The sequence below is a fragment of the Pipistrellus kuhlii genome, unplaced genomic scaffold, assembly GCF_014108245.1.
Source record: "Pipistrellus kuhlii isolate mPipKuh1 unplaced genomic scaffold, mPipKuh1.p scaffold_m20_p_13, whole genome shotgun sequence".
NCBI lineage: Eukaryota > Metazoa > Chordata > Mammalia > Chiroptera > Vespertilionidae > Pipistrellus > Pipistrellus kuhlii.
Genome location: NW_023425438.1, coordinates 21,466,640 through 21,494,431, shown reverse-complemented (window position 1 = coordinate 21,494,431; position 27,792 = coordinate 21,466,640). Strand labels below are relative to the sequence as shown.

The 27,792-nt window shown below is 41.4% G+C and overlaps 2 protein-coding genes across 6 annotated transcripts in view; both read right to left on the bottom strand.

Moving 5' to 3' along the window:
* The window catches only part of LOC123651019 (stonin-1-like), a 39,128-nt gene extending 38,118 nt beyond the window's left edge, over positions 1-1,010 (bottom strand). Inside the window, exon 1 of one of the 3 annotated variants that reach the window (XM_036435259.2) lies at positions 914-1,010. The gene's annotated coding sequence lies outside the window, so the exon portion shown is untranslated. The remainder of the gene's footprint in view (positions 1-913) is intronic. The other 2 variants (XM_045580722.1, XM_045580721.1) reach the window with 2 other exon arrangements.
* An 8,849-nt stretch (positions 1,011-9,859) lies between these two features.
* The window catches only part of PPP1R21 (protein phosphatase 1 regulatory subunit 21), a 54,087-nt gene continuing 36,154 nt past the window's right edge, over positions 9,860-27,792 (bottom strand). For 2 of the 3 annotated variants that reach the window (XM_036435256.2, XM_036435257.2), the window contains exons 16-22: positions 27,385-27,477; positions 24,300-24,539; positions 21,544-21,576; positions 19,807-19,923; positions 14,675-14,773; positions 12,904-13,032; positions 9,860-10,547 (exon numbers count right to left, since the gene is read on the bottom strand). In XM_036435256.2, coding sequence (XP_036291149.1) covers positions 10,518-10,547; positions 12,904-13,032; positions 14,675-14,773; positions 19,807-19,923; positions 21,544-21,576; positions 24,300-24,539; positions 27,385-27,477 — 741 coding nt within the window. In that variant the 3' untranslated portion in view covers positions 9,860-10,517. The remainder of the gene's footprint in view (positions 10,548-12,903; positions 13,033-14,674; positions 14,774-19,806; positions 19,924-21,543; positions 21,577-24,299; positions 24,540-27,384; positions 27,478-27,792) is intronic. The other variant, XM_036435258.2, reaches the window with a different exon arrangement.

The window sequence follows — 27,792 nt, the reverse complement described above, 5'->3', positions numbered from 1 at the left end:
GGAGAGAAATGCAGAGGGAATGTGCCAGGGTGGGGAATGCCAACAAACACTGCGGCTTCTGTCGGGCAAATTAAAACTTCTAGCCCTCTGCTTGAGAGAGAACAAGCTATAGTGAACGCCCATCTTCCACTAACAGGAATGAAGTCTTCACCTTCCAAAGAATGTTTCTGCACAGCAAGCATTGTTTTTATCTTTCTTCTTCATTATTTTTTCTTGTTTTTTTTTCTACCCTATTAGAAAGGCTAATTACATGGAGCACCGTTATTATGGAAAGAAAAGCAGAGTTAAAGAAGTTGTTAAAAAGATGCCCAACCAATAGAAATAGTAAAAATCCGAGGAAGGAATACAGTATTTCAGTTCCCCTTGGACGCCTAAGGTACAGCGTGTAGGTCCAAGGAACCCAACCGCGGATCCCAGGGACGGTCACTCCCGCAGGAAGTGTCTGGGCGAGGGCATCGCCTTCGGGGGCTGCCGAGGACGGCGGCCCTGGCCTGGGGGTGCGGAGGGGAGAGGATGGAGGGGGAGGTGGCGGCCCCGGTCCGGAGGGCCGCACCGCGCGTGAAGGTTTGCACGAGCCCCCGGCCCCGCCCTCCGAATCGCGTCTAGAGTTTCTGCTCGTGGAGTTTCTTTCCCTTCAGAGTGGGGCCAGGTCACAGCGGCCCCGCAGCAGAGGGGGGCCCGCAGCAGAGGGGAGCCCCGTCGGGGCCACCCGCGGGCCCGGGCAGCTTCGGGGCGGCGAGGGCGGCGGGGAGCCGGGGGAGACCCGGCACTGCGCTCCCGCCAGCCCGGGGGATGGATGCCACGTCCCGGGGCACCCAGGCTCCCCACCCGCAAACTGCCCCCCGCAAACTGCCCCCCGCACCCCGGAGGGACTTCCCACGCCCCCCGCCTTCCCCTGGGGCTGGTCACTCACGGGCAGCACCGCGGGGCTCGGACTCCGACCGCCGCCGTCCGCACCGGGAAGAGGGGCGGGAGGAAGAGGGAGGCGGCGGGGAAGGCGCGGAGGGGGCGGGGGAGGCGGCGGCGGAGGGCGGAGGCGGCGGCCGGAGCCTACCCGCGGGGAGGGGAGGGGAGGGGAGGGGAGGGGTGGCCACTCCTCCCTCCTCCCAATCCCTCACCCTCTTCCTCCCCCCCACTGCTTGGTCCCCGGCCGGACCCCCTCTTCTCTCCTCACTCCCTTCCCGCCCTGGATCCCCCAAAGTTTTCCTGGTGTCCGATTCTCCGTTCTCCTCCTTCCCCGGAGTCTGCAGCCAAAGTGGGGGGCGAGGCGGGGCAGTGTGCATTACCGTTACACGCTCCCTGGAAGCAGGTGGCTGGGGCGCTGGGCGGTGTGAAGCAAACCTGCACCCCAGGACCCTGAGCCGCAGGTCCCTGAGGGGTGAGATGATGGCGGGGTGCGGGGGTTAGGGACTTTGTGGTCGCGCTTTCCACTTTCACTGAGGTTTTTTTGTTCGTTTGGGGTTTTATTTTATTCTTGTGATTAGGCGAATTAAAGGACTAAAGGATTATATTTGAAGTGTCTGTGAGCTTCTTTTTTCCTTCGGAAGAGGAACTAAGATGAACCCTAAAAATGAAGCCTCACCTTCCCGGGGTGAATCAGCACCCAGGAGGGGGACACAGGGTGGCTTGGTTGTGGCTCGGTGAAGGGCCACGCTGTGTGGATAGGGCAGGAGGTGTAGACTTACAGGTGTGTGCTGTAAGTAGAGTGCAGAGACGGGGAGTTGACCTCTAAGGAGAGCTTGGAGGGGGGCTTTTAGTCCTTAGTCCATCCCCTGCTGGCAGGAGATTCTGGGCAAATCACTTGGCATCTCAGCCTCCTCCAAGAGTGGGGCTGCCTCCCTGGCAGAGTCAGCATAAAGAGGAGAGAGATCTGCCTGTGCCTTTTCCCCTCTGCCCATCCCCAGGGTGGAAGCTTGAACTGGGCTTGAGCAGACTCAGGGGAGAAAGGAGGGCATTCTGGGCCCTGAGTTCTGAGGCGCTTTGGAGGCTGGCGAGGCTGGGAGCCTTAGAGGAGGAGGGAAATGTCTGTTTGGGAATGTATAACTGGACACGAAGCAGAAAAAAAGGAAATCCATGAAAGCTTTGTTTTAAATATTTTTATTGATTTTTAGAAAGAGAGGAAGGGAGAGGGATAGAGAGATAGAAACATCAATTAGAGAGAAACATCATGGATCAGCTGCCATCTGCAGGCTGCCTACTGGGGATCAAGCTGGAAACCCAGAACCGGTGACCTCTTGGTTCGTGGGTTGACACTCAACCACTGAGCCACACCCAGCTGGGCTCCATGAAAGTTTTCAAGCAAAGGAATATTTTGACCCAAGTGCTGTGCTATTCATGTTGTATTCCCAGAGCCTGGCATACAGTAGGCGCCATAATGGTGGTTGAGGAATGCTGGTGTAACGGTCGGAAAGATGAACTACCTAGGAAGAGAGGGCTTGGGCCCTAGAAGGGGTTAGAAGGCCTAAGAGAACATGCTCAGTTGAAGTGCTCTGCCTGGATGGTAGAAAGGAAATGAGGGAATTCTGAGTGAACACTTGTGTTTGCATGACAATGTGATTCTCTTTTAAATGCTCTTTTAGGTCCAGTCTTGTACTTGACTTTGAAGTTCCTGGTGAAATGGAAAATATGTTGTTCAGAATCCTATTCACCCTCCAACCAGAATTAAGAATCTATGCTGAGGGCTGAGGAGGTCACACGGCCAGGATCTATTTAGGACATTTTTACTCTCAGGTAAAATCTTTAATTGTGTTTTTCCTTAAGATACCCTAAACAGTCAAAGGCATCAAGTCCACCTCCCTCCCTAATTTCCTCCAGCTTCCTTCCTGGTAATGGTCATGGTTTGAGGAAGGGCAGGGGGGAGGCTAGAGAACAGAAAGTCAACTGACTGATGACTTTTCAGACTTCTATAGAACCAGACAGATACTGGGCCGAGCCAGGCTTCTTGTAAGGAGCAGGACAAGAAGGACAAAGGAAGAGGAAGGGGAAAAAACAGGTACCTTTACCCTAGGCTTTCTGACTGAAGCTCCAAACTGAGCCTCCTATAAACTGTCCAGCCACTGGGCCTCCTAAGAAGACCAGCCTATCTCAAAAAATGCCACAGGTAACAACTAGAGAAAGGACTGACTCACAGGAAACAATACACTTGACAAATAACAATCATCATTTCATTAAAACAGGGTTTGGAATGCATCATTTAAATCTATCATCTTTGCATAAGCAGTGTGGCCTTTGAATAAGCAGCAGCCCACCTAGTGGATGAAATATCTTTTGGAAACTTTGACACTTCTGCAAAGCAAATAGGCCCGTTATTTCCTAAAGACCAATTACTTGGTTGAAAATCATTCATCTTTTACAAGGGACATCCCACCACCACCATCCTCTTCTGTGTGACTCTGCATTGCCCCAAAGGTTGCCACTTTCACGAATGCAGATTTATTTCTTGTAACTCCATCACGTCTTTCCAAAGGACCCTTTCTTGGCATTGTCTCTTTGTATCAAAATCTGCTGGTAAACAGCTCAGCCTGGCCTCAATTAGTGAGGCCACCACAGCCAGTCATCACCAGCTGTGACCTCATTTTACTCCAGTTCCTGCTCTTTTCCTTGCTCTGCTCTTTGCCTTGCTCTACCCTTCAGATGATATCATTCTCCTTCCTATTAACAGGTCCACTGCCTGCAGCCTTTTCATGGAAACCATTTAGAACTCCCACACTGTTTAACAAGGGGTAACCCAGAAGATTAATGTGGAATGGCTTAAAACTCAACTCAGCTGAAGTTGTTGGGATCAATTAATATAAATTCAAACCAGTTTGCAGAAATGCCTGATGTGAAAGGGGATATGGTTGGGAAAAGAGAGGACTTCAGAATTAGGACAAGCTTAGCCCCAAAGGCTTGATTAAGAACATCCCTCTCTAAAAACTTTTCAACAATTAAGTCTCTATTTATATTGCAACATTCATTCAAGATGGAGTGAAGGCTTTTGGAACGCCATATTTTAAAAGATTACAGTGTATGATGGCTTCAACGGAAGTGAAGATTAAATAGGAAAGAAGGATCACCTTTTTAGGTGCATGATACATTTTGGCCTATGAAACACACAGTTTTTAAATGGCGTTTCCATGAGGAAACCTGAATACTCTTTGAATAGAAATTCCCAGACTAAAAGTCTGTATCTTCATGGAGAATGCCAACTGCAATCACTGATATTTAGGGAGATGATCATTTAATTCAGAATGGCCCACTAATGGCTATCCTTTGTCTTAGATATGGGGCACTCTTAGGTGTGCCTTGAGCTACACTGACAATTGTCATTGGCCAGTCCCTTTGCTTGCTCCCTAAAATGTACCCAATTAGTAAATACCTAAATTCAACACCTACTATGTACAAGACATTCTGCTAGGCATTGTGGGGGAGTTAAGTACTAGTATAAGGCATGGCTCCTGCCTCACACATCTGGGTTGCTTAGGGAGATAGCATACTACATGACAATGACTACATGAGATATGTTGGCCATTTAACACAACAGAAGGGTCCTAAAGAAATACAGGAAAGCACAAGTCAGAACACTCTTCAGCATCTGAGCACGAAGTCACTGACATTTTGTTCTTTGCTGGTTCACTGTGTTGATTCTATTCTTGGACCTATGTGCTGTCACCACTTGGCTATTCCACTGGTGTTTAGGGACCAGTGGGATTGAGTCCAGAGATCATGAAAGCTCCTTAAAAAAAAAACTAAAAAAAACCATAAAGGTTCTAAGTGGGGGAGGTACCTGCAAAGCAGACAATAGTCTCCATCATGTTTTCACCTGGAAGCCCATGCTTCTAATCCTCTCTCCTTAGGAAAGTGGTTATTCTAATGCTCAACGACCTTTTCTTCCAAAAATTTCAAAGAGTTACCATGGGTTTCCCTGCTCTAATGCTTTGACTGCCAGTTAATTTCCTAATTTGGAATTAATTACTAAACTGCTTAAAAATGTAAAGCATGGGCAACTGCTTACTGACAAGCTTTCCATTTATCACCATGGTGTCTGAGGACGTGGCCCTTAGCCAAGAACAGAAGCTTTCTCTTCTATCACAGAACAAACTAGTCCTTGTCAGTGTGGCTATGCCGGATGGTTTCTTAGCCATCCTCGTCTCGTGTTAAAGTTATAGAGTTTGAAGCTTTGCAAGAGCTGGGGGCAACTTCCAGGGTTATAGCTTCAAAAAAACCAAAACTAGCTGAAACCGGTTTGGCTCAGTAGATAGAGCAGAAGGTCCCGGGTTCGATTCCTGTCAAGGGCATGTACCTTGGTTGTGGGCACATCTCCGGTGGGGGCTGTGCAGAAGGCAGCTGGTAGATGTTTCTCTCTCATCGATGTTTCTAACTCTCTATTCCTCTCCCTTCCTCTCTGTAAAAAATCAATAAAATATATATTTTTTAAAAACTATAAACTGCACATTATTCTCTCTGGGGATTTTTATTATTAAGAAGGCTTTAATTCATGGTCATTTGGAAAGGGCCTTGTGCTTTTTCAACTTTTTTGGTCCCTTTCTTAGCTAATTGGTTCCTCATTTTATTTATTTTCTCTCACATTTTTGTTTGGAAATAGTGCAGCTCGATTTTTGATTGGATAATGAACTGGGGAAAGTGGGCATATTGTTAAAAGGTCTGTTAGCTGAACTGATAAAAGTTAGTCTCTTACCAAAAGCAATGGAAAATCCAATTTTATCCGCTTTTAAAATTGACCAGTAGTGCTTGTAACAACATAATGGTGTGGGTTGGGGGTTATTTAAAAATGCTCCCACAAGACACATGCTGTTTATCACAGCTTCTCAAGCTGTGCCTGGAGGGTCTTAACCCTTCACCCAGTCCTGCTATGTAACATAACATTAACAGTGCCCCCTAGAGTTGTGCAGCCCTCTAACCTATACCCTGTCCTATTACAGAACCTTTTTCCCCCCTCATCTGGAATTCCTTATAATCCCAATTTTGATTAAAAACAAAAACAATATATATATATATATATGAAAAAAGCAGGAATAAGTAAAAGGTTAGTATCGATTGTTGAATCTCTACAAAGAGAGATGTGAGCTCTTGATACTTTTCCTAGACAGAGAATGACCTCTTATTTTCCTTTCCATGGCACAGGGGACAAGACAGGTAGACCAGTCTTTGAGAGGTGGGCTGCAATGGGAAGCAGAGGGACAGGGCAGTCACTGGGAGGGCTCATGGCATGTGAGAGGGTTATGTTAGGAGTGGGAGACCCTTGAGGCCCAGGATGAGGAGGAAGGACGACCCTGGGACAGCAGCAGCACTGATGGCCTGGAGAGCAACCCGTCCAGCCTGGAGCAGCTCAGAGGGCTCTAGGAGAGACTTCTTGAAGAAGATGAGGTTGGCTGAACACCCAGTTGAATTTGACCACACTGAGAGGAGAGTTAGTTATTACCCACCTGGGAGAGAATTTAGGAATAAGGTAACATAGAAAACACAGTGGGCAACATTTTTAAAAAGACAATGATTAACTCCAGGAAAAAACAAAGAGCTGTGAAGGAGAAGTAATCATAGTACATGATATGACTCAGCTATGACAGCAATAAAGGCAAACAGCAAGTCTGTTTCGCTTATCACAGTTTCCTTAGGACTGAGCACATAGTGGGTACTCAACACATACTTACTGAATGAATGATGAAATGGATAAGGCAGATTTAGAAGTCAATGCTCACCATTTATACAAAGATATGCATAATTAAAGTATTGACAGGCAAAATTGGCCAGTATCTAGGAATTGTCTTAAAATGCTTAGGAAAAAAAAGAAGTATGGAAACAAGATAAAACAAGAGTGACAAATGTTCATGACAAGTGATGGGGAGATAAGGATTTACATTCATCTCTCTACTTTTGTGTATGTTACAAAATTCCTTTTAAATAAAAGAGAAATAACTACAAAGTTTGTACAGAAAGAGGCCTGGAAGGAAGAGACAGCATTATGACATAAATATATTAAATTCAGAGTTCAATAATTAGAAAGGTTATTTGAATAACAGGGAATATATAAATAAAAATGAAACATCAGCCGGAACCAGTTTGGCTCAGTGGATAGAGCATCGGCCTGAGGATTGAAAGGTCCCAGGTTCAATTCCGGTCAAGGGGATGTACCTTGGTTGTGGGCACATCCCCAGTAGGGAGTGTGCAGGAGGCAGCTGATCGGTGATTCTCTCTCATCGATGTTTCTAGCTCTCTACCCCTCTCTCTTCCTCTCTGTAAAAAATCAATAAAATATATATTTAATTTAAAAAAATGAAACATCAGAAAGAAAAGCATGTCAAAGGCAAACATTGTGCCAGCCCATTAGCCCAAAAAGCTAACTAAAATAAAATAAAATAAAATAAAATAAAATAAAATAAAATAAAATAAAAGCTGACTGAAAGAAGGGGTAAGTAGTACTTAGTGAAGACATGGAAAGGGAGAATTGAATGAAGTACTGGAGTTGCTGGAAATTAACAATTTTATCCTTCAATATAGAGAACCTGAGGAACAGAACTGGATGTCCCAACTGAAAGGCTCATATTACAGTACGAATAATCTGGGCTCTGGAGTCAGACTAACCTGGTTGAATCCTGGCTCAACATGTTCTAGTTTGACCATGCGTAAGTTGTTTAGCCTCTCTGATCCTTGGTTTTCTATCTATAAAATGGGGATAGTAACAACACAAGTGAGAAACAGTTATTGGAGGCTTAAATGAAATAATACATGTCAAGTCTTACCCATGCCTGACTTGTGGTAAATGGTTAATAAATAGTGGTTGTTATATGTTTTGGGAAGGGATTCTGCCAATAGACCAAAGCTCTTACCAGTTAAGTTAAAAAGGAACAATCTTGCCAGAAAACCATCTGCACCCTTTGTAGTCCTGCCCTGTCCCTCAGCCCTAGAAAACCTCCCAAGATGCACTGACACTCACAGAATAGCCAACCAGTCCAAAAGTCCTGTCTGAGGGTATATGGGGCCAGACACCAGGCAGGATAATAGGGGTGTCTGGTCTGGGAGCTTGGGACAACTCACAGCTGGAGAGAGACACAAATCTCAGCTAACAAAGCAAAGAGGGAAATCCCCAAGATTCACATTGTCTCTGAGAGAAAAACAGGCCCGTTGTGCAGGAAAAGTTAAATTTTCCCTGATCTGAGAGTTTTCAAAAAGGTAGAGGGAAAGTACACAGGATGCATGGTAAAGAATGGAGAGAAAGTGAGAGCCTGACCAGAGTGGTGGAGTACCGTTCAGTGCACCAACAGGTTGCCAGTTCAATTCCCAGTCAGGGACATACCCAGGTCAAGAAGTGTTGCCGAAACCGGTTTGGCTCAATGGATAGAGCATCGGCTTGGGGACTGAAAGGTCCCGGGTTCGATTCCGGTCAAGGGCATATACCTTGGTTGCAGGCATGTCCCCAGTAGGGGGTATGCAAGAGGCAGCTGATGGATGATTCTCTCTCATCGATGTTTTTAACCCTCTACCTCTCTCCCTTCCTCTCTGTACAAAATCAATAAAATATATATATTTTTAAAAAGTGTACTGAAGGCAACTGATTGATGTTTCTCTCTCTCTCTCTCTCTCTCTCTCTCTCTCTCTCTCTCTCTCTCTCTTTCTCTCTCTCTCTTCTCCCTCTCTCTCTCTAAGCATTTCTCTAGTGAGGATTAAAGCAAACAAACAAAAAAGAGAGATGTTAGGCTATATGTGTCTCACACACACATACCACTGCTAGATGGTGCCCAGCAGGCACTGAGGAGCTATGTGAAGGCGTCCCGTCAGGTTCAGCAGAGATTATGCTTTATAACAATGCTCTGGTAAAGGGGGTGGGAGGTCTGGAGTATAAGAAAGGGTAGTCCAGCCAAAACCGGTTTGGCTCAGTGGATAGAGCATCGGCTTGGGGACTGAAGGGTCCCAGGTTCGATTCTGGTCAAGGGCATGTACCTTGGCTGCGGGCATATCCCCAGTAGGGGGTGTGCAAGAGGCAGCTGATCGATGACTCTCTCTCATCGATGTTTTTAGCTCTCTCTCTCTGTACAAAATCAATAAAATATATATATAAAAAAAATGAAAGGGTAGTCCAGAAACACTAAGTTATGATGGCAGTAACCAGCAGGTTATTTGATGTTTCCCTCACAGTGCACGGGGACCTAGGCACAGCTGTGGGGAAAATAGCCTGGTCCAGCTGACAGAGAACTGGAAATGGGCAGATTGCAGAACATGAAAAGGGCAAAGGAGCTATGGACTCGAAGGGCTAGGAAGAATGGGACTGAGCTGACTCATCAAAGATCCCCAAAGCAGGACCCAAACACTTCATCACTGTGGGGGCATAACGACCTGTCTCTCTATGATTTAGGGCAGAAGCCAAGAGGTTGGCTTAAGTGCTGAGCACAGAGAAGCCAGTGGTAAACTCTCAGGCAAACCATGATAAAGCATTTTGGAGGGCGATTAGCAACTGCCAAGAGAAGAGGCTCAAGGGAGATGGAGCTGCAGGGAGGGTGGTTGGGAGATAGAGAGGAAGGGGATTCCGGAACATCTCTGCAGGAGATGAGGACTTGGACCTGGGGTGAAAAGGGCCTGTGCAAGCAACTCAGAATAAAGGAGCAATCAATATATTGAGGGCCGGGAGTGGATGTACAGGAGAGACACCCCTGAGGTATATGCTGAAATAATAACAATGTTTATAAAATAAACTAAGTGGAGCTGAAAGGACTCAGGGTCCCAGCTTGGAGTATGGTTATAAGTACCTCTCAAAGCAAAACTCGAAGCCTTAAAAAAGGATTAGCCATACAATTATGGTAAATTTTGTAAGGCCTACTCTAATAGGTTTCAGTTTCCTTTATCACATTTTCATAGAGACTGGAGGTTTGACATAAGTACGAATTTATTGACATCAATTCCTTAAGCTATTATTCCAACACAGAGAGAGTACTGAAGAGCTGGAGACAATGATAATAAACCCACGAGATCTGAAATGTGCAAGGCCCACTCCCTCCGAGAGAGAGAGAGAGAGAGAGAGAGAGAGAGAGAGAGAGAGACAGAGACAGAGAGAGAGAGAAGTCTGTCTTCAAAAAGAATCTGGAAACTGCTTGCAATTATAGCAAGAAGTAATGAGTTTGACAATGTAAGCATTTTATCCAGAAACATATATCTATTCCATAGATACCAAATCGATTACCATATAATTGAGTTTGAAAATATACAAAATATTTGTTGTTCTTACATACTGAAATTAAAACCTAATTTTAAAAAGTGCACAGTAAAAACAGCGTAAGGAAACCTACAATATCCATGGTATGTGTATAGTTTTCCATTTTACTGTCAACATCCAATTCTGTATTTGCCTTACTGGTTACAAATATATTTTAAATGTTTCAAGGCCATGTACAACACTGACTAGTTTACTAGGTCCAACAACGCTCCAGCTTCCGGAAGGCGGCCAGCACTGGACATGGAGGCGTGGCCCTGCAGCTCCTGCAGCAGTAGCAGCTCTGGAAAGAAGTCACCAACCAGGTATGTGTAAACTATCGACCCTTGTTCTTTTTAGAATTTCCCTGGGGGGAAGGAGGGATAAGAAAAGGAAGAGGAAAAAAACCAACAATAAGGACACAAACTTCAAGAAAAATATTTCACATAGTTTAACGACCAAGCTGTCTGGAAGCCATATTTCACTTTGGACAATTTTAGTTTCCAAGAGGAGAGATAACCTTGCATTACAAACTTTTATTCAGTAATCACAAAGTACTCCCTACTTAAGTTTATGAGCTCCATCCCCCTAGGGGCCGAGGACAGGCAAAAAAGAAAGAAAATAGAGTTATCTTGGATTTAGCAAACCTCAAATATTCCTTCTGTTCCGAAGACAAGGGAGTTTATGACTTCATGAAACTAAATAAAAATTTTAGCCTACACATGTTTCTTTGTTGTTTAAAACAAATACCTTTAAAGAGTCTTTTTTTATTAAAATATATTTTATTGATTTTTTACAGTAAGGAAGGGAGGGAGATAGAGAGCTAGAAACGTTGATGAGAGAGAAACATCAATCAGCTGCCACATCAACCAGCTGCCTCTTGCACACCCCACACCGGGGATGTGCCCGCAACCAATGTACATGCCCTTGACCGGAATCGAACCCGGGACCTTTCAGTCCGCAGATCGACGCTCTACCACTGAGCCAAACCGGCTTTGGCTAAAGGGTCTTAATAGATCAAATGTCAATGATTATCTGTCAAAAGGAAGTGCGGATACTGGTTGAAAACAAGCTAGAGGGGAAGATGTCTTATTCCCAATTCCCTCACAATACAGACATTTGGACTTTCCAGTTTTGCTTTCTGGAGAAGTTCACTTTTTAGAAAAACATTCTCATTAAATTCCTATACTTAACTATTAAATATAAATACATTCTTTTCATGTAAGTGGGAAATGCTTGCAGAATACAAACAGTAAGAGCAAGATAATCGCAAGCAAATGGTTCCAGGATGTTTACTTGGTATCCAGTAGAGACAATGTCAACCCTGCCATAAGATAATGCCTTGGCAATCTGAATTACTAATGGATAGGGAGAGAAAAAAAGCAATAGGGATCAAAGAATAATCAGAGAAAGGTTAACAACATATACTACAACGTGAAGAAGGATCTCTAACTCAGTGTTTTATTAATGGCAGGTATTTTAAGGACCAGACTTAAAAGTTCTGAGAGGAGCTTGAAAATTCCCTAAGCTCAAAGGTGGCTGCAAAGAGCTCTACTGTACTCAACAAGAACCCTTCTGCATTCAGAACCACATGCCTTCCACCACTCTGGAGTCTGAAGTCCCCCTGCTACTTTCTTTCATGTGTAAGGTGCCAAACGGGCTTCCTCGTATCACTCACACTAAGGTATGTGCTTTCTACTTGACTAGCTATTGCCCTGCTGCAATAGCAAGAGGCCAAAAGGATTAAAGGATGCATTCCTCAAGAGGACCAGCCCCCACCCCCTATATCTCCAAGAGCTCAAGTTTCCTGAAGCACAAGTAACAGGAAAACAGTAATCAAAGCCACATTGGCTGGTTACAGTCATCACGTGATGTCCCAGAAAAGCATCATAGACACTCTGAGGTAGTCAGAGGCCATCACGGAACTACCCTGAGAACACAGACTCTACTACATTACAGTGATGTATTTCCCAAGGAGATGCTAACTAAGCAGAATGCTGCCCTGCACCACCACTAGCAGATGCTAAAATAAAGCGATGGGTTTGTGCATCTCTATTTCCTACCCAGATCTAGCACATAGCAGGAACTCAATAACTGCTTGTTACATCAATAAGGGAAGCCGTGAATTTTGAAGAGCACAGGCTGGAGACAGTCCCAAGCTGGTGGTGGTACAGTATTGTCTGAGTTACCAAAATGTGCTAAGCATCTGAGATGATGCATGGTAGCAAGCCCTGGACCCCTGAACCCGACCTTTCATGATATGTGGATATGAGTTTCAACATAAAAATAATGCCAATAGCCACTTGACCTCAGCCTGTAGGCTCTATGTGAAATTAATTCAAAGAAATATTTTGGAATTAAAAGGACAAGATATTCTTAGGCTATATAGATATAGATGAGAATAAATTTGATAAAGAGAATTATTCTACAACAGATTCACATAAAAAAGAGCAAGCCCATCATAAACCTCCTAAGAGTCCCCTGAACTTACAAAACAGTAGCAGAAATGCCAAAAAACAAAGGACACAGGGCCTTAGAAGGTCTTCTCTCAACTTAGAACTCAGCCAAAGAAGCTTAATTAATTTTACTTTTAGATAAAAGGACAAGATATATATTTCTAAATACTTTAAATCTCTTAGCCCTTTTCTCCTGAAATGCATAGAAACGAAATACCTTATATGAAATATTCTATTGTAGAGAGCCTGCCCTCTCCCCTCCCTTACCTTACTGGACATCTTTAGTATGTCAATCTCTTCTCTTTGTTTAGACAGTGTCTCATTCATGCTGCACAGGTGGTCACTCATCATACTTAACTGACCCTCATAACTTCTCTTGGTAGTTGTCAGTTCATCCTAAATGGCAGAGGAACAAAAGAAACAAAAATTCAAAACCCCGTTAGTCATACCACTCTGAAGCTTTTGTAATTTATTGAAAATTTTTTGGAAAAAGCAACTTATCTAAATGATCTATTATGATCAATTAATATGAACTTTAAGCCAAAGGCTTAGTAACAAAAGAACAAAGTTAAAAGAAATGGGGAAAACGTTTTTTCTCAGTCTTCCAAATGTTCCAAATGTCTTTACAAAAATAAAGGCATACTCTTCTATGCAAAGAATAAAATTGTCACAAACACAAAAAGTGAGTTATTGCTCTTTTCAAGTTCCCTAAGGTTTTCCCAAGCCTTTGGTGATGTGAGGATTCCGTCTCTGGCACCATCCCAGAAGTGGATGGCCAGAGCCCCCTAGATAGGATGTTCCTTGAAAGAGGCACTTTCCTCTCTCTTCCCATCTCTCAGGCTCTCTTCAGCCCCTTAAACTCTAATCCTGTGCTCCCAGCTAATCTAATAAACTAATCTGAAACCAGAAGGAAGAGGGTGTTGCTGTTCTAATGTGTTTATTCTTTGCCTGTATCATGTTTATAGTTAATAAAAGTTTTCTGGAAACAAGGGTTTAAAACAAAGCAATAAGGAGAAATATTTTGCAGCCCTACTTTTTGGTTTAGATCAATTTTATGAAACAGTAAAGAGAATAAACAGAGTAAAAATAATGGGACAGGGATTAGTAAGGAGGAAGAGAGAAAGAACAATGGGTAAATAAGTAGTAAAGAAATGCTTTCATATTGACATGTGAATCATACCACCATACATGTGGAATGAAAACATGAAATATGCTCAGTGCTTCTGTAAATACCAGAATTTTAATCCATAATTGGCAACTTGGACATAAGCAGATAAATATTCTGTTGACTCAGCGAAGGTGGCACTTTGTAACTAAAATATCCCAGCGTTTATCATTTTCTTTGCAATTGTGTTGGAAGTTTTGGTAAGTCGAGAAATGTAAAGAAGTTGCATGAAGGGTATAGAGAGATATAACTATTGTATTTGCGTTAACTATTTCATATACTTTATACTTCATTTAAAGCAGATAATGACATAATATTCGGCTAAAAGTATTGTTTGTATAATGAATTATCTTCTTATTTATAAAGTAAAAGTAATTTTACTTATCAAAGAAAGAAATGTTGACTACGAAACTATTTAAAATTAAAATCAAGTCAGAGAAACAAACACCACTACCACTTTTTACCTTACACAAGTAAAATGTTACTTGAAAATGAGTTAGAAACAGCCGAAATCGGTTTGGCTCAATGGATAGAGCATCAGCCTGCGGACTGAAAGGTCCCAGGTTCGATTCCGGTCAAGGGCATGTACCGTGGTTGCGGGCACATCCCCAGTAGGGGGTGTGCAAGAGGCAGCTGGTCGATGATTCTCTCTCATCGATGTTTCTAACTCTCTATTCCTCTTCCTTCCTCTCTGTAAAAAAATCAATAAAATATATTTTAAAAATAAATAAATAAAATAAAATGAGTTAGAAACAAAGTGGTTAGGAAAATATATCTAGAGGTCAAATGCCACTACTTTAGAAAAAATGCTGCCTGAGAACTTTGAATGAAATAAACCTATGAAAACTGCTTCGGTAGTACTTATAAACTCACCTGAAGTCTGCTGATGTTCTGACTGGCCACTTTCATCTCCTCTGTCAGGGTCTCCTTGGACTTTTCAGCCAAGGCCAGTCTTTTAGAGAGTGCTCGGCACTGTTCAATCAGAAAGCATTCCATTATCACAGGGAGCATTTCCCAAAAGCAAATTTACTTCAAACAACATTATTATAAAAGAATCTCCCAAAGCAAAGCCCTACCTTCCTCCCTTCCTTCCCCAAATATCTGCAGAATATCTACAGGCCTTGTACCAGACACTAGAATACACATAAGGAAGATGTGGCCTGACTCTCGTCATTCTTAAATAACACTAAAAGCATTTATCACTGAATATTGTTTAAATGTAAAAAATCCAGCAACCCTGAACAAGAAATGGAGATATGGCACCAAGAACTCATATCAGCAATGAAATAAGACATTACTACAGATTCCACAGATTTTTCTAGTGTCAATGGAAATATAAAAGGTGAACTGAGGCAAGCTCCAAGGACCAAAAATTGAGTCTCTTTGGGAACAACAGAGAAACTGAAATTCGGGACATGGAAACTATAGTAAGCTCACTAAGGATTTGGAGCAAAGAGGTGGTAGGAAGCTACAGTCCAAGCACAAACTTTATTGTCTTGAGGATGGGGAGAAGCTCTTGGTGAAGGTTCATTGATCGAATGTTGTTTTGTTTTCTATAAATCAGGTGTTTATGGGAAATCACTCTTTCAGTCTTTAAATTTAGTTTACCTGACACCCATATGAGAGACTCCCCATTTCATATCATCCAATTCTCTTTTAGAATGAAATCTTTTCACATTAAATATAAATGCACCTTATGGAGAAAGAAGGTAATCCAATTTAGATAAATCGAACTAATATCCAAAATTTATTTTCTAAGACAGCCTCAAGAATAAATAGATTAATGTAGTTCCATTTGTTTATTTTGTTTTGTTTTGTTTCCTTTGCCCAAGGAGAGAGATCAGAAAAAATATTGCTAAGGTAACTTTCATCATTTTAATAAGGAAATAGAATGTCTACTAACCCAAGCTCATCGATGTTTTTTCCTAGCTCTAATCCAACAACCAGTGGTTATAAAAAACATAACAAGTTTTTACATTTACCCAGGATTCATTTATACTCAGACTGGACAAAAAGGAAGTGGTTATTTCAAACATTATCAATCATGTCTGACCAGGCAATATAGATCCTAAGATGCTTTTCTTGTGTCTTAAGTTATTTATTAAAGACCACATTACAGGAACAATAAACGCTTTATAGCCCTGCTCTACAAATTATGCTCTATCCATATATCCATAATAAAAGTGAAGGCAGGAATGTAAAAGTCCCAGTTGCTTTCTTTGTTTTCTTTTTCTTTTTTCTTTTTTTTTTCTTTTTTTTTTTACCAAACCTAAGCTATCCAGAGACAGAAGATTAAAAAAAAAATCAAAAAAAAAAATTCAATTTCACTCTTTTTTAAGAGGGTCTACCATAAAAGGATCACTAAACTTTCTGATAAGGCCAAAAGACTGTCAAGGAGGATCTATTGAGACACATATGCATGCTGTGTAGACATCTGATGCTCAGAGGAATCATTCCAGTAAAGTCATAGGGGACACCACTTCCTGTTTACAAATGAGGAAAAACTAGGACAATTTAAAAATTCTTGTATCACAATTGTGCTGAAGACATCCACTAAAATAAGCAAGTTTCTGGGAAATAGAACAGCCTCAAAAACCCCCACTCATTTCAGGAAAGCTCAGCCAAACACCCTCTGTTAACCAAATATCTATGTGCTCAAGCACTGACCCTGGAAAAAAGGGAGAGAGTTTTACAAGATGGCTTCATGAAGATAACAATCAAGTCAGGGACACCGGCTCAGCAGGTAATTAGGGATCCAAACAAGGACATGACTGTGTGCTGCACTATGTGACTCAGGTGGCAAGCACTCCAGCAGTTCCGCTGAAAGCCATCCACTCCGCTGCCCTCCCATTTTCTAGAGCCCTGCAAACTGTCCCTGTTGATCAAACAGGTATGTAATGGTTGTTTGTGAACAACACCGAGAGGCACATCATTTATTTTAGCAGGAAACAAAGAAGCCAAGCAAATGGCCGCCCATCAACTTCTCCATCTCCATAGTTAATGGTGAAAATCACAGTCAGTTCCATTAAAGGATGTCTTTTTTGGTAGTTTTTTTTTTAATTTTTATTGTTTCTTTAACAATTACAGCATTATAATTCCCTGTTTAACATCTATAGCTGACCTTTTAATATCAAGTTTCATATTGGAGACCTTACAGGCATTCTTTTTTTTTTTTTTTAATAAATCTTTATTGTTCCTATTATTACAAATATTCCTCATTTTTTCCCCCTCCATTGCTCCCCTCCACCAGGTTCCCACCCCACCCTCTGCCCTTTCCCCACCTCCCATTGTCCTCATCCATAGGTGTATAGTTTATGTTCAGTCTCTTCCCACGCCCCCACTTCCCTTTTCCCCGAGAATCATCAGTTCACTCCCCTTCCATACCTCTAATTCTATTATATTCACCAGTTAATATTGTTCATCAGATTATTTAATTCCCTTGGTTTTTAGATTCACTTGTTGATAGTTACGTATTTGTTGATCATAATTTTTATCTTTATTTACTTTCTCTTCCAAAAAAACCCCCTTCAGCAATTCATATAATTCTGGTTTGGCGGTGATGAACTCCTTTAGCTTTTTTTTTTATTAGTGAAGCTCTTTATTTGGCCTTTGATTCTGAGTGATAGCTTTGCTGGGTAGAGTATTTTTGGCTGTAGGTTCTTACTATTCATCACCTTGAATATTTCTTGCCATTCCCATCTGGCCTGCATGGTTTCTGTTGAGAAATCAGCTGACAATCATATGGGTGCTCCTTTATAGGTAACTACCTGCTTTTCTCTTGCTGCTTTTAATATTCTCTCTCTGTCTTTTGCTCTTGGAATTTTAATGATTATGTGTCTTGGTGTGGTCCTCTTTGGATTCCTTTTGTTTGGGGTTCTGCGGGCTTACTGGACTTGTAAGTCTATTTCTTTCCCCAGGTGGGGGAAGTATTCTGTCACTATTTCTTCCAGTATTCTTTTGGTATTTTGCTCTCTCTCTTCTTCTGGGATCCCCATAATTCTGATGTTGGTTCGCTTGAAATTATCCCAGAGGTTTCTTACACTATCTTCAACTTTCTGAATTCTCTTATCTTCTTGTTTCTTCAGAGGAGTGTTCTCTGGCTCTTTGTGTTCTAAATCTTTGTCTTGATTCTTGCAATCTTCCAGTCTGATTTTAGGATTCTGTGTAATATTTTTTATTTCAGACAATGTTTTCTTTATTTCTAGTTGATCTCTTTTTATTTCTAGTTGATCCCTTATTATTTCTAGTTGATCCCTTTTCATATCCTCATAGGTCTAATTTTTTTATCAGCCTTTTTAAGGATATTATTGAAAAGCCTTATAACAGTGGTTTTGAACTCAATATCCATTCTTTTCTTTTCCTCCATCTCCTTCCTTTGTGTTCTGCCTCTTTTCTGCATTTTAGTTGTTTACTGATTTGATGGAATAGTTTTGTGTTAGGTGTTCTGGTAGAGCCCAGTAGCACAGCCTTCCCATTACCTGCAGCGGACAGTCTTGGCGTAGCTCTTTGTGGGCTATGTGTGCAGTCTTGTTGTTTTAAGCCTTGCTTATCACTGGGAAGCGTTGATCTCCAAGCCAATTGGCTGTGAGGATCAGCAGTGTCTCAGCTAGGAGGGCTTCTGTACTCCGCTTGGATAGGGCAGAGTCTCGGGGTGGCGCAGACAATCTTTGGTTCCCTGTCAGTCTCGCCTTAGAAAAGTCCTGTTCAAGATGAGTCTCGCAAGATTGGTTGCAGGCTCACGCACCTCTTTGGTAAAGGCGCAGACAAGCTTTGGATTCCAGCCAGTCCCTCCTTAGAGAAAGCCAGCCTCTGGGAGAGCTTCTGTGCTCAGCTTGGATGGGGCGGAATCTCGGAGTGGTGCAGACAAGCTTTGTTTTCCCGTCAGCTCCTCCCCAAGTGGCTCCTCCCCAAGTCCCGCAGTAATGGCTGTTGGCTTCACACACCTCTGCGAGATCTCTGCCTGCTGCCTGAGAGTCTGGCCTCTCCCTGACTGGGGCCGTCTGTTAGAGCAATAGGATGATTCTATTTTCCTCTCAAACAAGAAAGCCAGCCGCACATTAGCTGTGCACCCTCTCTGCATGCCGGGAGTAAGCCAATAGCAAACTTGGCCCAGCCCGCCCTCTTCACACACCGGGAGTAAGCCAACGCCTTTTTGCACGCACAGTTCTCCGTACCTTCACAGTTTCTGAGGATCGGCGCGCTTTTTCTCTCCTTCCCAGATGGCAGAGCCTCCTCTCAGCTAGCCATCAGGTGCTTCAGGGCAATGCCTTTCCTGTTTTCCAGTTCTAAATTCAAATTTGTTGTGGTAGGCTGCATTCAGGTGTCTACCCTATGCCGCCATCTTGGTTTCTCCCGGCATTCTTATATTCACTCTATCTTATCATTTGTTTCTTACTTTTTGATAGTGGTAGCTTCTTCCTTCATTTTCTCCCCTTCTAATATATGAATTGTGTAAAATTTTATTGATTATTTTACATAGTATTTTTCCAATTCTCTTTAAAAAATGAATTATTTAGTGAGGAAAGAAGAAACTATAACAAAAAGTAAGATTTCATACTTTTAAAGGTTGAAAAAAAAGGTTATATTTTTATCACAGAAACTAATTTCAACAAAATTGGAAAGTACCTTTTAATAAAAGGAAAAAGGCATACGGTATTTTATTTTTTAATTTCCCTATATAAAAATTCTTTGGCCAATAGCTGTCTATAACTATCTAAAGCAAGTAATCTATAATAATAATATTCCAAAACATGCATGACCATCAGAAAAGCTACCTATCAGTCTCAATTATATTTTAGTAACTTGGAAATGACAAATCAGTCCTATATTTACTGAAATGAAAATTTTTGGTTGGTATGTAAACCAATCAATATGAACTCCAATCAAATTCATGGATGAATAGATACTGACGTCTCTCTTCTAGTGAACAGCAGGAGACAGGACCGTGACCTAATTCCTGAAGGGGTTAGGAACAATCCACCAAATCTCATTAACTCTCCACTCACCTCAGCATAAAAATGCACGGACTTGCTGTCCGCCAGCTGTAGCTGAGATGTCAGTTCCACTATCCTTGCCATGTAGTGATTTTTAATTAGGTCTTCGCGAGATTCCACATCTGGAACCTAAATAGAGCACACATGACTAAGTAAATGAATGCCAGTGAGATGAAGCAGTTCTAGAAAAAAAATAAATAAACATCACTTTAGGATACAGAAAAGACAATATTTTGTACATTGTCATTTGAAATTTAATGGGGGATCATAGTTTTTTTACCCCACAAAGAAACTTCAGCCAGGGCAGGCAAATGAATACTCCAAATTTCCCTCTTTTTTTTTTTTTTTTTTTTTCTCAAATATATTTTTATTGATTTCAGAGAAGGGAGAGGATGAGAAATAGAAACATCAATGATGAAAGAGAATCACTGATTGGCTACCTCCTGCATGCCCCACACTGGGGATCGAGCCGGAAACCCAGGCAGATGTCCTGACCAGGAATCAAACCATGACCTCCTGGTTCATAGGACTACACTCAACCTGTCAGCCAACACGGCTCCAAATTACTTTTTCAACACCCTACCTATCTCAGAATGAAGCTATGGCTTCAAGAAAACAGAGCAGAAGTGAGGTATTGGGAAGCCCTGGCGCCATGTCCTTCCATCCCTTCATTAACCACAAACCTGACTTTTAAAATTTCCATCTGTCTGATTCCTATGTCCTCTTCTAACTGGAAGAAGGCAAGGAAAAGGGAACATGTATTGAAACCTCTAAAATCTGAACATTCTTGCCCTGACCGGTTTGGCTCAGTGGATAGAGTGTTGGCCTGCAGACTGAAGGGTCCCAGGTTCGATTCTGGTCAAAGGCATGTACCTTGGTTGCGGGCACATCCCAGGTAGGGAATGTGCAGGAGGCAGCTGATAGATGTTTCTCTCTCATTGATGTTTCTAACTCTCTATTCTTCTCCTTTCCTCTCTGTAAAAAATCAGTAAAATATATTTTTTCAAAAATAAAATAAAATCTGAACATTCTTTTCCCCCCAACGTTATCTTAAATCAGACTCTAATGCTCTTAAAAAGATGCTAACAAATTAAACTATTTCTATAATGAAGTTATGAGCCTTGTCCCAGACTAGTATTTCTTCTAGTTACTCTAGCAATGACACACTATTGGATTCAGTAAAAAAAAATATACTCAGAGGCTCAAGATTACCCAAAGTATAGAGCCAATAAGGAAAGCAAAGAATTTAACAACTTGAACTACAATATATTTACCAGCTCACCATACTGAGTGGTAAGATGCTTATTTATAAAGTTACATCTTATGATATTTCAAAACTCTAATGTGCAAACCTCTGTGGCAAGCCAAGTCTGACCTGGGTTCACCCACTCGAGGGCTGGACACAGCTAGAGGGCACACTGTCCCTCAAGGCCTGCCCAGTGGGAGGGCTAAAGGCGCTCAGCCTTTCCCAGCATGCTAGCCAGCTAATGGCCACATCTTGTCAAACTGCCAAGTCAAGTCATTCAACGAGACATTAACAAAGCAAGCTGTAATTTGCTGGTGACAGTTAAAATAGAGCCAAAGAGAAAAGCCAAATGGATCCACTGAAGGAGGGGAAAACACTGGTTCCACATTTGCTAGAATGGTCAGAAAACACACTTAGACAAAGCTGATTGTTGTAAGACTTTGTCAACAAACATGCAGCCCGATATTTACTAACAAAACAACATGATGCCAAGCACACTTTACCTCACTGTCAGATGCCCTGGTTAAAATCCCAACCTAGAACACAAGGAAAAGAATTCTTTAGAATAGACTGTTTACATTTCAAACACAACAATTTAAAACAATGTAATATTTTCTCTTCTCAGTTAATACTTGTAAAGCACACTGGGCATGGAGTACTAGGTCACTCTTGGATTGTGTTTTACTACAAGGAAGCAGTACCTGCAGACAGGTAACCACATTTGCTATTTCTGCCATGAGGTGGTAGAGGATGTTTATCACTATTTCCTTTAGCAAATGCTGAAACCAATAAATTGGGAAGAGACAAGAGCTTCTGACTCCCCTTGTCATTTCTGTGCTTATTTCCAAAGCAGTAGCTGAGATGGTGACCATCATAATAGAATATTTCAAACAGAAAATAAACACACACACACAACTGGCTGAAAATTCAAAAGAAGATGAAAGAAATACATGTTTGATACAAGTTGTTATATCAATAAATATTCATTTCATATTTAAATCAATGAAAATGTAATTTTAGACACATTAAAGTGCTGCCAGGCTTTTAAAGCTTGTTTTTTTTATGGATTACGACTTCAAAAACAGATAGTCATGCCCTGGCTGGCGTGGCTAAGTGGACAGAGCAATGGTCCTCACACCAAAGAGTCACAGGTTCAATTCCCAGTCAAGGGGACGTATCTGTATTGCAGATTCAATCCCTTGCCCTAGTCGTGTCTCTCTCATACTGATGTCTCTCTCTCTCTCAATCCCCAACCCACACACACTCCCACTCTCTCTAAAAATCAATGGAAAAAATAACCTCAGGTGAGTATAACAAGAAAATAACAACAAAAAAGATAGTCATTATTACTAGATTAAGGTTACTGTTCATGTGCTTGGGCACAATAACTTTAAAAAGCTACTGGAAACACAGTTTCAAAGGATTCTGCTCATCAGAGATGATATCCAATAAACAGTTTTCACAGATTCTAAATAATAATCCTCAAGAGTATTACTCTGAAGAGTGCACAGTATATCAACTAAACTGAATGTGTGCTAATGAATATTATGCCCATCTAGCTCTAAAGGATCTTTTATAAGACTTTTTTTTTTTAAAGAGTCATAAGTTTCTACTCACTGAAGCAGGAATAGCAATTAGTTTCTCTCTTTCAGTTGAAAACTGTTTACAGTAACACGCCAATCATTTACTTTTATATAATCAAACTAGAGGCCCAGTGCATGAAATTCGTGCACAGGGTGTGTGTCCCTCAGCCCAGCCTGCACCCTCTCCAATCTGGGACCCCTCCAAGGATGTCCAACTACCCATTTAGGCCCAATCCCTGTAGGAGGATTGGGCCTAAAAGGGCAGTTGGACATTCCTCTCATAATCTAGGACTGCTGGCTCCCAAATGCTCACCTGCCTGCCTTCCTGATTGCCTCTAACTGCTTCTGTCTGCCAAACTGATCACCCCCTAACCACTCCCCTGCCAGCCTGATTGATGCCTAACTGCCCTCCCCTGCAGGCCTGATCACCCCTAACTACCCTTCCCTTTAGACCTGGTCCACCCACAACTGCCCTCCCCTGCAGGCCTGGTCTCTCCCCACCCCCCCAAACTGCTCTCCCCTACAGGCCTGGGTCCCCCCCACAACTGCCCTTCCCTGTAGACCCAGTAACCCCCAACTTCCCTCCTCTGCTGGCCTGGTCACCCCTAATTGCCCTCCCCTGCAGGCCTGAACCCTTCCAACTGCCCTCCCCTGCTGGCCATCTTGTGTCCACATGGAAGCAGCCACCTTTGACCACATGGGGGCAGCCATCTTGTGTGTTGGAGTGATGGCAAATTTGCATGTTATTCTTTTATTATTCAATAGATAGGATATGACTACATTTGGCATCCATTCCGCTCTCTGCCCTCACCCTCTCACTCCTGAGTTATGGTTTGAGAATGTGGGACTGCACACATAGCTCCTCTGTACAATGTTTATCCAAGTTCCACAACTTTAGATTGAGAGCAACTAAAGGAAAGGAACAGATTCAATCATATGAAAAAAGAACGAAGGCCAACCATGTCCTGACCATAAAAGACCAAATCCAAAACCATGGAAAATGTGGTGGTAAATGTGGCAATCTCAACTGTACCTTAAATGAGAGGCGAGAATAAGAAAAGCTAAAAAGCAGAATCATAAGAAAGACAGAAAAATGCCGTGTCCTTTAAAAAAAAAAAAAAATTATTGATTGATTTTAAAGAGGAAGGCAGAGAGAGAGAAACATCAATTTGTTGTCCTACTTATTTATGCATTCATTGGTTGATTCTTGTATGTGCCCAAACCAGGGATCAAACCTGCAATCTTGGCATATGGGCACAATACTCTAACCAACTTTTTTTTTGCCAGGGCGAAAAAGCTCTCTCTTTTTATCTATCGTCTCCAGATCATTTTTGGCAGGAACCTGCTATGTGCAGAGGAAAAGACCCTTCTCTCAGCCTGAAATAGTCCTTTCCGGTTCGACTCCTGCTCATTTTTGAAACACAATCATGCTACCTCTTCTGTGAGGTCCTCCCGGAGGCCTCCAGAGACTGTCTCTGTGATCCTATAGCACGCTGACACCACAGGTCAGGGCACTGCAGATGCTTTTTTGAAGGAGGCATCTGCTTATCTACCTGCTTTTTCTAAAGCACATGGATTATTCCTATTATAAACAAACATGTAATTTAGATGATTAACAGTAAACACTAGGTTAGATCCTTCCCAATTAACATTGTTTTTAAAAAGACAGCACTTACCACACTGGTGCTGTGAACTGCCTCCGGCACAGCCTTAGCTGTTTCTTCCTGGTCTGAAGCATTCGCCACAGAGGCATTTTCCTGGGCCAGCCCAGCCACTTGCCCACTGCTCGTACTCTTCAGCTTATCTGCAATTCGCTGGTTTTCTTTCTCCAACTTGATTTTGGCTAACTGTGCTTCCAACATCCAATGTTCTTTTTCCTGCTCCAGTTTAGAAATCTTCTCCAAACTCTGCTGAACCTAGAAGGCAACAGAGAGTTTTGCACCTTAGAGGATAATGAGGGTAAAATTCAGCAGCCAAAAAAATACTTTACAGAATGTAAACCAAAACTACCAAAGTTTAAAAAAAAAAAAAAAAAAACTTGACCCTGGAATAAGAAAAGATTCATTCAACAGAATACATAAAGCACATCCATAAATTAAGAAATTGATGCTCAGTGGATAGAGCATTGGCCTGGAAACTGAAGGGTCACAGGTTCGAGTCCAGCCGAGGGCACGTGCCTGGATTGCAGGCTCAATCCCCAGCAGGTGTGCAGGAGGCAGCCAACCAATGATTCTCACCCATTATTGATGTTTCTATCTCTCTCTCCCTCTCCTTTCCTATCTGAAATAAAAAATATATATATATTTTAAAAAAACATAAAATAAGAAATTAAACTAGAGTAAAATAAAAAATTTCCCTTCATCAGAAGGTATCATTAAGAAAGTAAAAAGGAAAGCCAAAAGGTGGAAGAAGCAGGATGTATCCAATAGAGGACTATTATTCAGAACATATTAAAGCACTTCTACAAATCAATAAGAAAAAGACAGATAACCCCACAGAGAAATAGGATGGGGGAGTGGGGAACATCTGAATAGACATTTGAATAAGACTGCAAACATAAAAAGAAGGCATTCAATGTAACGATCAAAGGAAAGCAATTTAAAACCACCCAAATGACTACTAGTAAAATTTAAAGCAAAAAATGGTGAAGGGATGAAGAAGCATAAATTGGTAGTTATAGTCACAGCACTGTAGATGACAGCATAGGGAATACAGTCGATAACACTGTAATAACTATGTATGGGGCCAGGTAGGTACTTGAGATATTGGAGACCATTTCATAAAGTATATGATTATCTTATCACTATGCTGTCTGCACATTTGAAGCAAATACAGAAGAATACTGAATGTAAACTGTAATGCGGGGGGGGGGGGGAGAAAATACAAAGATGGGCATGTTTGTGGAGTAACTGTAATAATCATAAGCATAGTGCTGAGAGAAGTGGAATTTGGGATAAACACTGAAAAACTGTTTGGCAGGATCTTTTAAAACTGAACATTATCGATGACCCAGTAATTTCCTTCTAGGTATATACCCAATAGAAATGCATGCATGTTTACCAAAAGACATGTATAAGAATGTTCATAGCAGCACTATGATAGCCAAATACTTGAAACTACTCATAAGCATTAAAAGAATAAATAATATATATTCACACAATATTCAAAAGCAATAAAAAAGGAGAGGTTACAATTATATATAACACAGATGAATACTATAAATATAATGTTGAATGAAAGAAGCCAGATCTGAAAGAGTATATATTACATACTCTTATGTAATAAAAAGTTCAGTATCAGACAACAAACCTAATCTATGAATGCAGGGTAACAGTTATCTTTGGGAGAGAGGAGAATAGCAACTGGAAGGGGGCATGAGGAAAGCTTCTGGGGTCCTAGTAATTCTTTTAAAGTATACCTTACAATAAATAAATATTTTTTAAATGTTTATCTAGGTTCTGGTTACATTAATTCATTGTGTATATATTAATAATTTGTATACTTTTAAGTGTATTATACTTTAATCAGAAGTTTAAAAAGTTAATTCTCAGGGCAAATAAAAGTTTGAGAATTACATCAAATAAAATCTTACAGTGAATTCCAAATGCTTTACCAACTATCATGATTGAGCAATCACCACGTACTAGCACTATTCATGGTACTCTCCTCCCGTTATCCCCCCGAGGCCTCCTGACAGTCCTACAGTTTTCATTTCTCCAAGAGAATTAAAGCTCCCAACAGCTACACCACCTGCTGAGCCGGCAAATGGCAGAGCCGGGATTTGGGACCCCATCTGTCTTGCTCACAAGTCTGATTATTTTCACTACATCACACTGCCTCCCATTGGTTCATCCTTACAAGACCCTGAAAGGCAGATATTGTCCTCACTTTAGAGAGGCAGGAAGTGAGACCCAAAGTGTTTATCAGACTAGCCTGCAGTTGGTCAGTGGCTGAGTGGGAAAAGCAATAGCTTTGAAGTCACACAATTCTGTCCCTTAGTAGCTACTTTTGGTAAAAGCTGCTTCATTTCTTTGAGCCTTTCTTTCTACACATAAAATCTAAAATAAGTTCTATAGGTATTCCACATTTTACTGTTTGTCTCAGGAATTGTTTTTCAGGAATCATTCTGTGTATGAAATTTTTAGCATACAAATATCGAAAAGATAAGTGATATGTGTCCTATGAAAATAAGGTCAGCATAGATAAAATATTGCTGCAGATGAATTTGTGTTGTCTTTAAAATAAACATTTGCAAAACTCAAAGCAAGCCAGTGTTAAAGTGAATAAATCTCTGACAAAAGTTAAACTGCTGTCAGTTTGTACCAACTTGTATGAAGATAATATCTATTACTTCATTCTGCCTCCAATTCGATCAAACAATTGAATATTAAAATTTTTTCATTCCTGCTCATTTAAGAAATAAAATAACTCACTGAGTCTCTAGCCCCTCCCTCCTTTGCCTTGTTATTTCAGACATTTAAATCTAGTACCGAAAGAAAGAATTATCATGGCCAAAGTGTGTTGATACTAGTTTACTGGCAATTATAACACCGATTGAATCAAGATGACTTTAAATATAAAATACACAGAAATGTCTTTCAATGCATTATGCTTATGGTGCTTTTTAGAATGTGTTAAACAGTTAACTTTACATGTTTACTTTATCGCCTTTTAAATCACCCTGTGTATGTTTAAAACCTTTCCTAAGGGATCTAACATTTATGCTCTTTAACAAGTACCATGATGTTGCAGGTGCCATACCTGTTGTGCAAGGCCTTCTCGGCTTTCCGTAGAGCTGAGAAGGACCCGGCGGTTCGCCAGTGCTTCTTCATAAGGCACAGACTCTGAGAGGGGCTATGGGAAAGGCATCAGGAAAATGAAAGAAAAAGATCATCTTAGCTTCGTGATCCGACATTTACAAATTAGAATGCTAAATGGGGTTTGATAATAAACTCAGATATATGCCAAGATAGACTATTTTCTTTAATACATGTGAAAAGAAACCTCTTTTTAAAAAAAGATAAATAATGAAGGTAAATATCATACCAGTTACAAACTACTATCAAAACCATATTGTCCAGCCAAAACCGGTTTGGCTCAGTGGATAGAGCGGCCTGCAGACTGAGGAGTCCCATGTTCAATTCTGGTCAAGGGCATGTACCTTGGTTG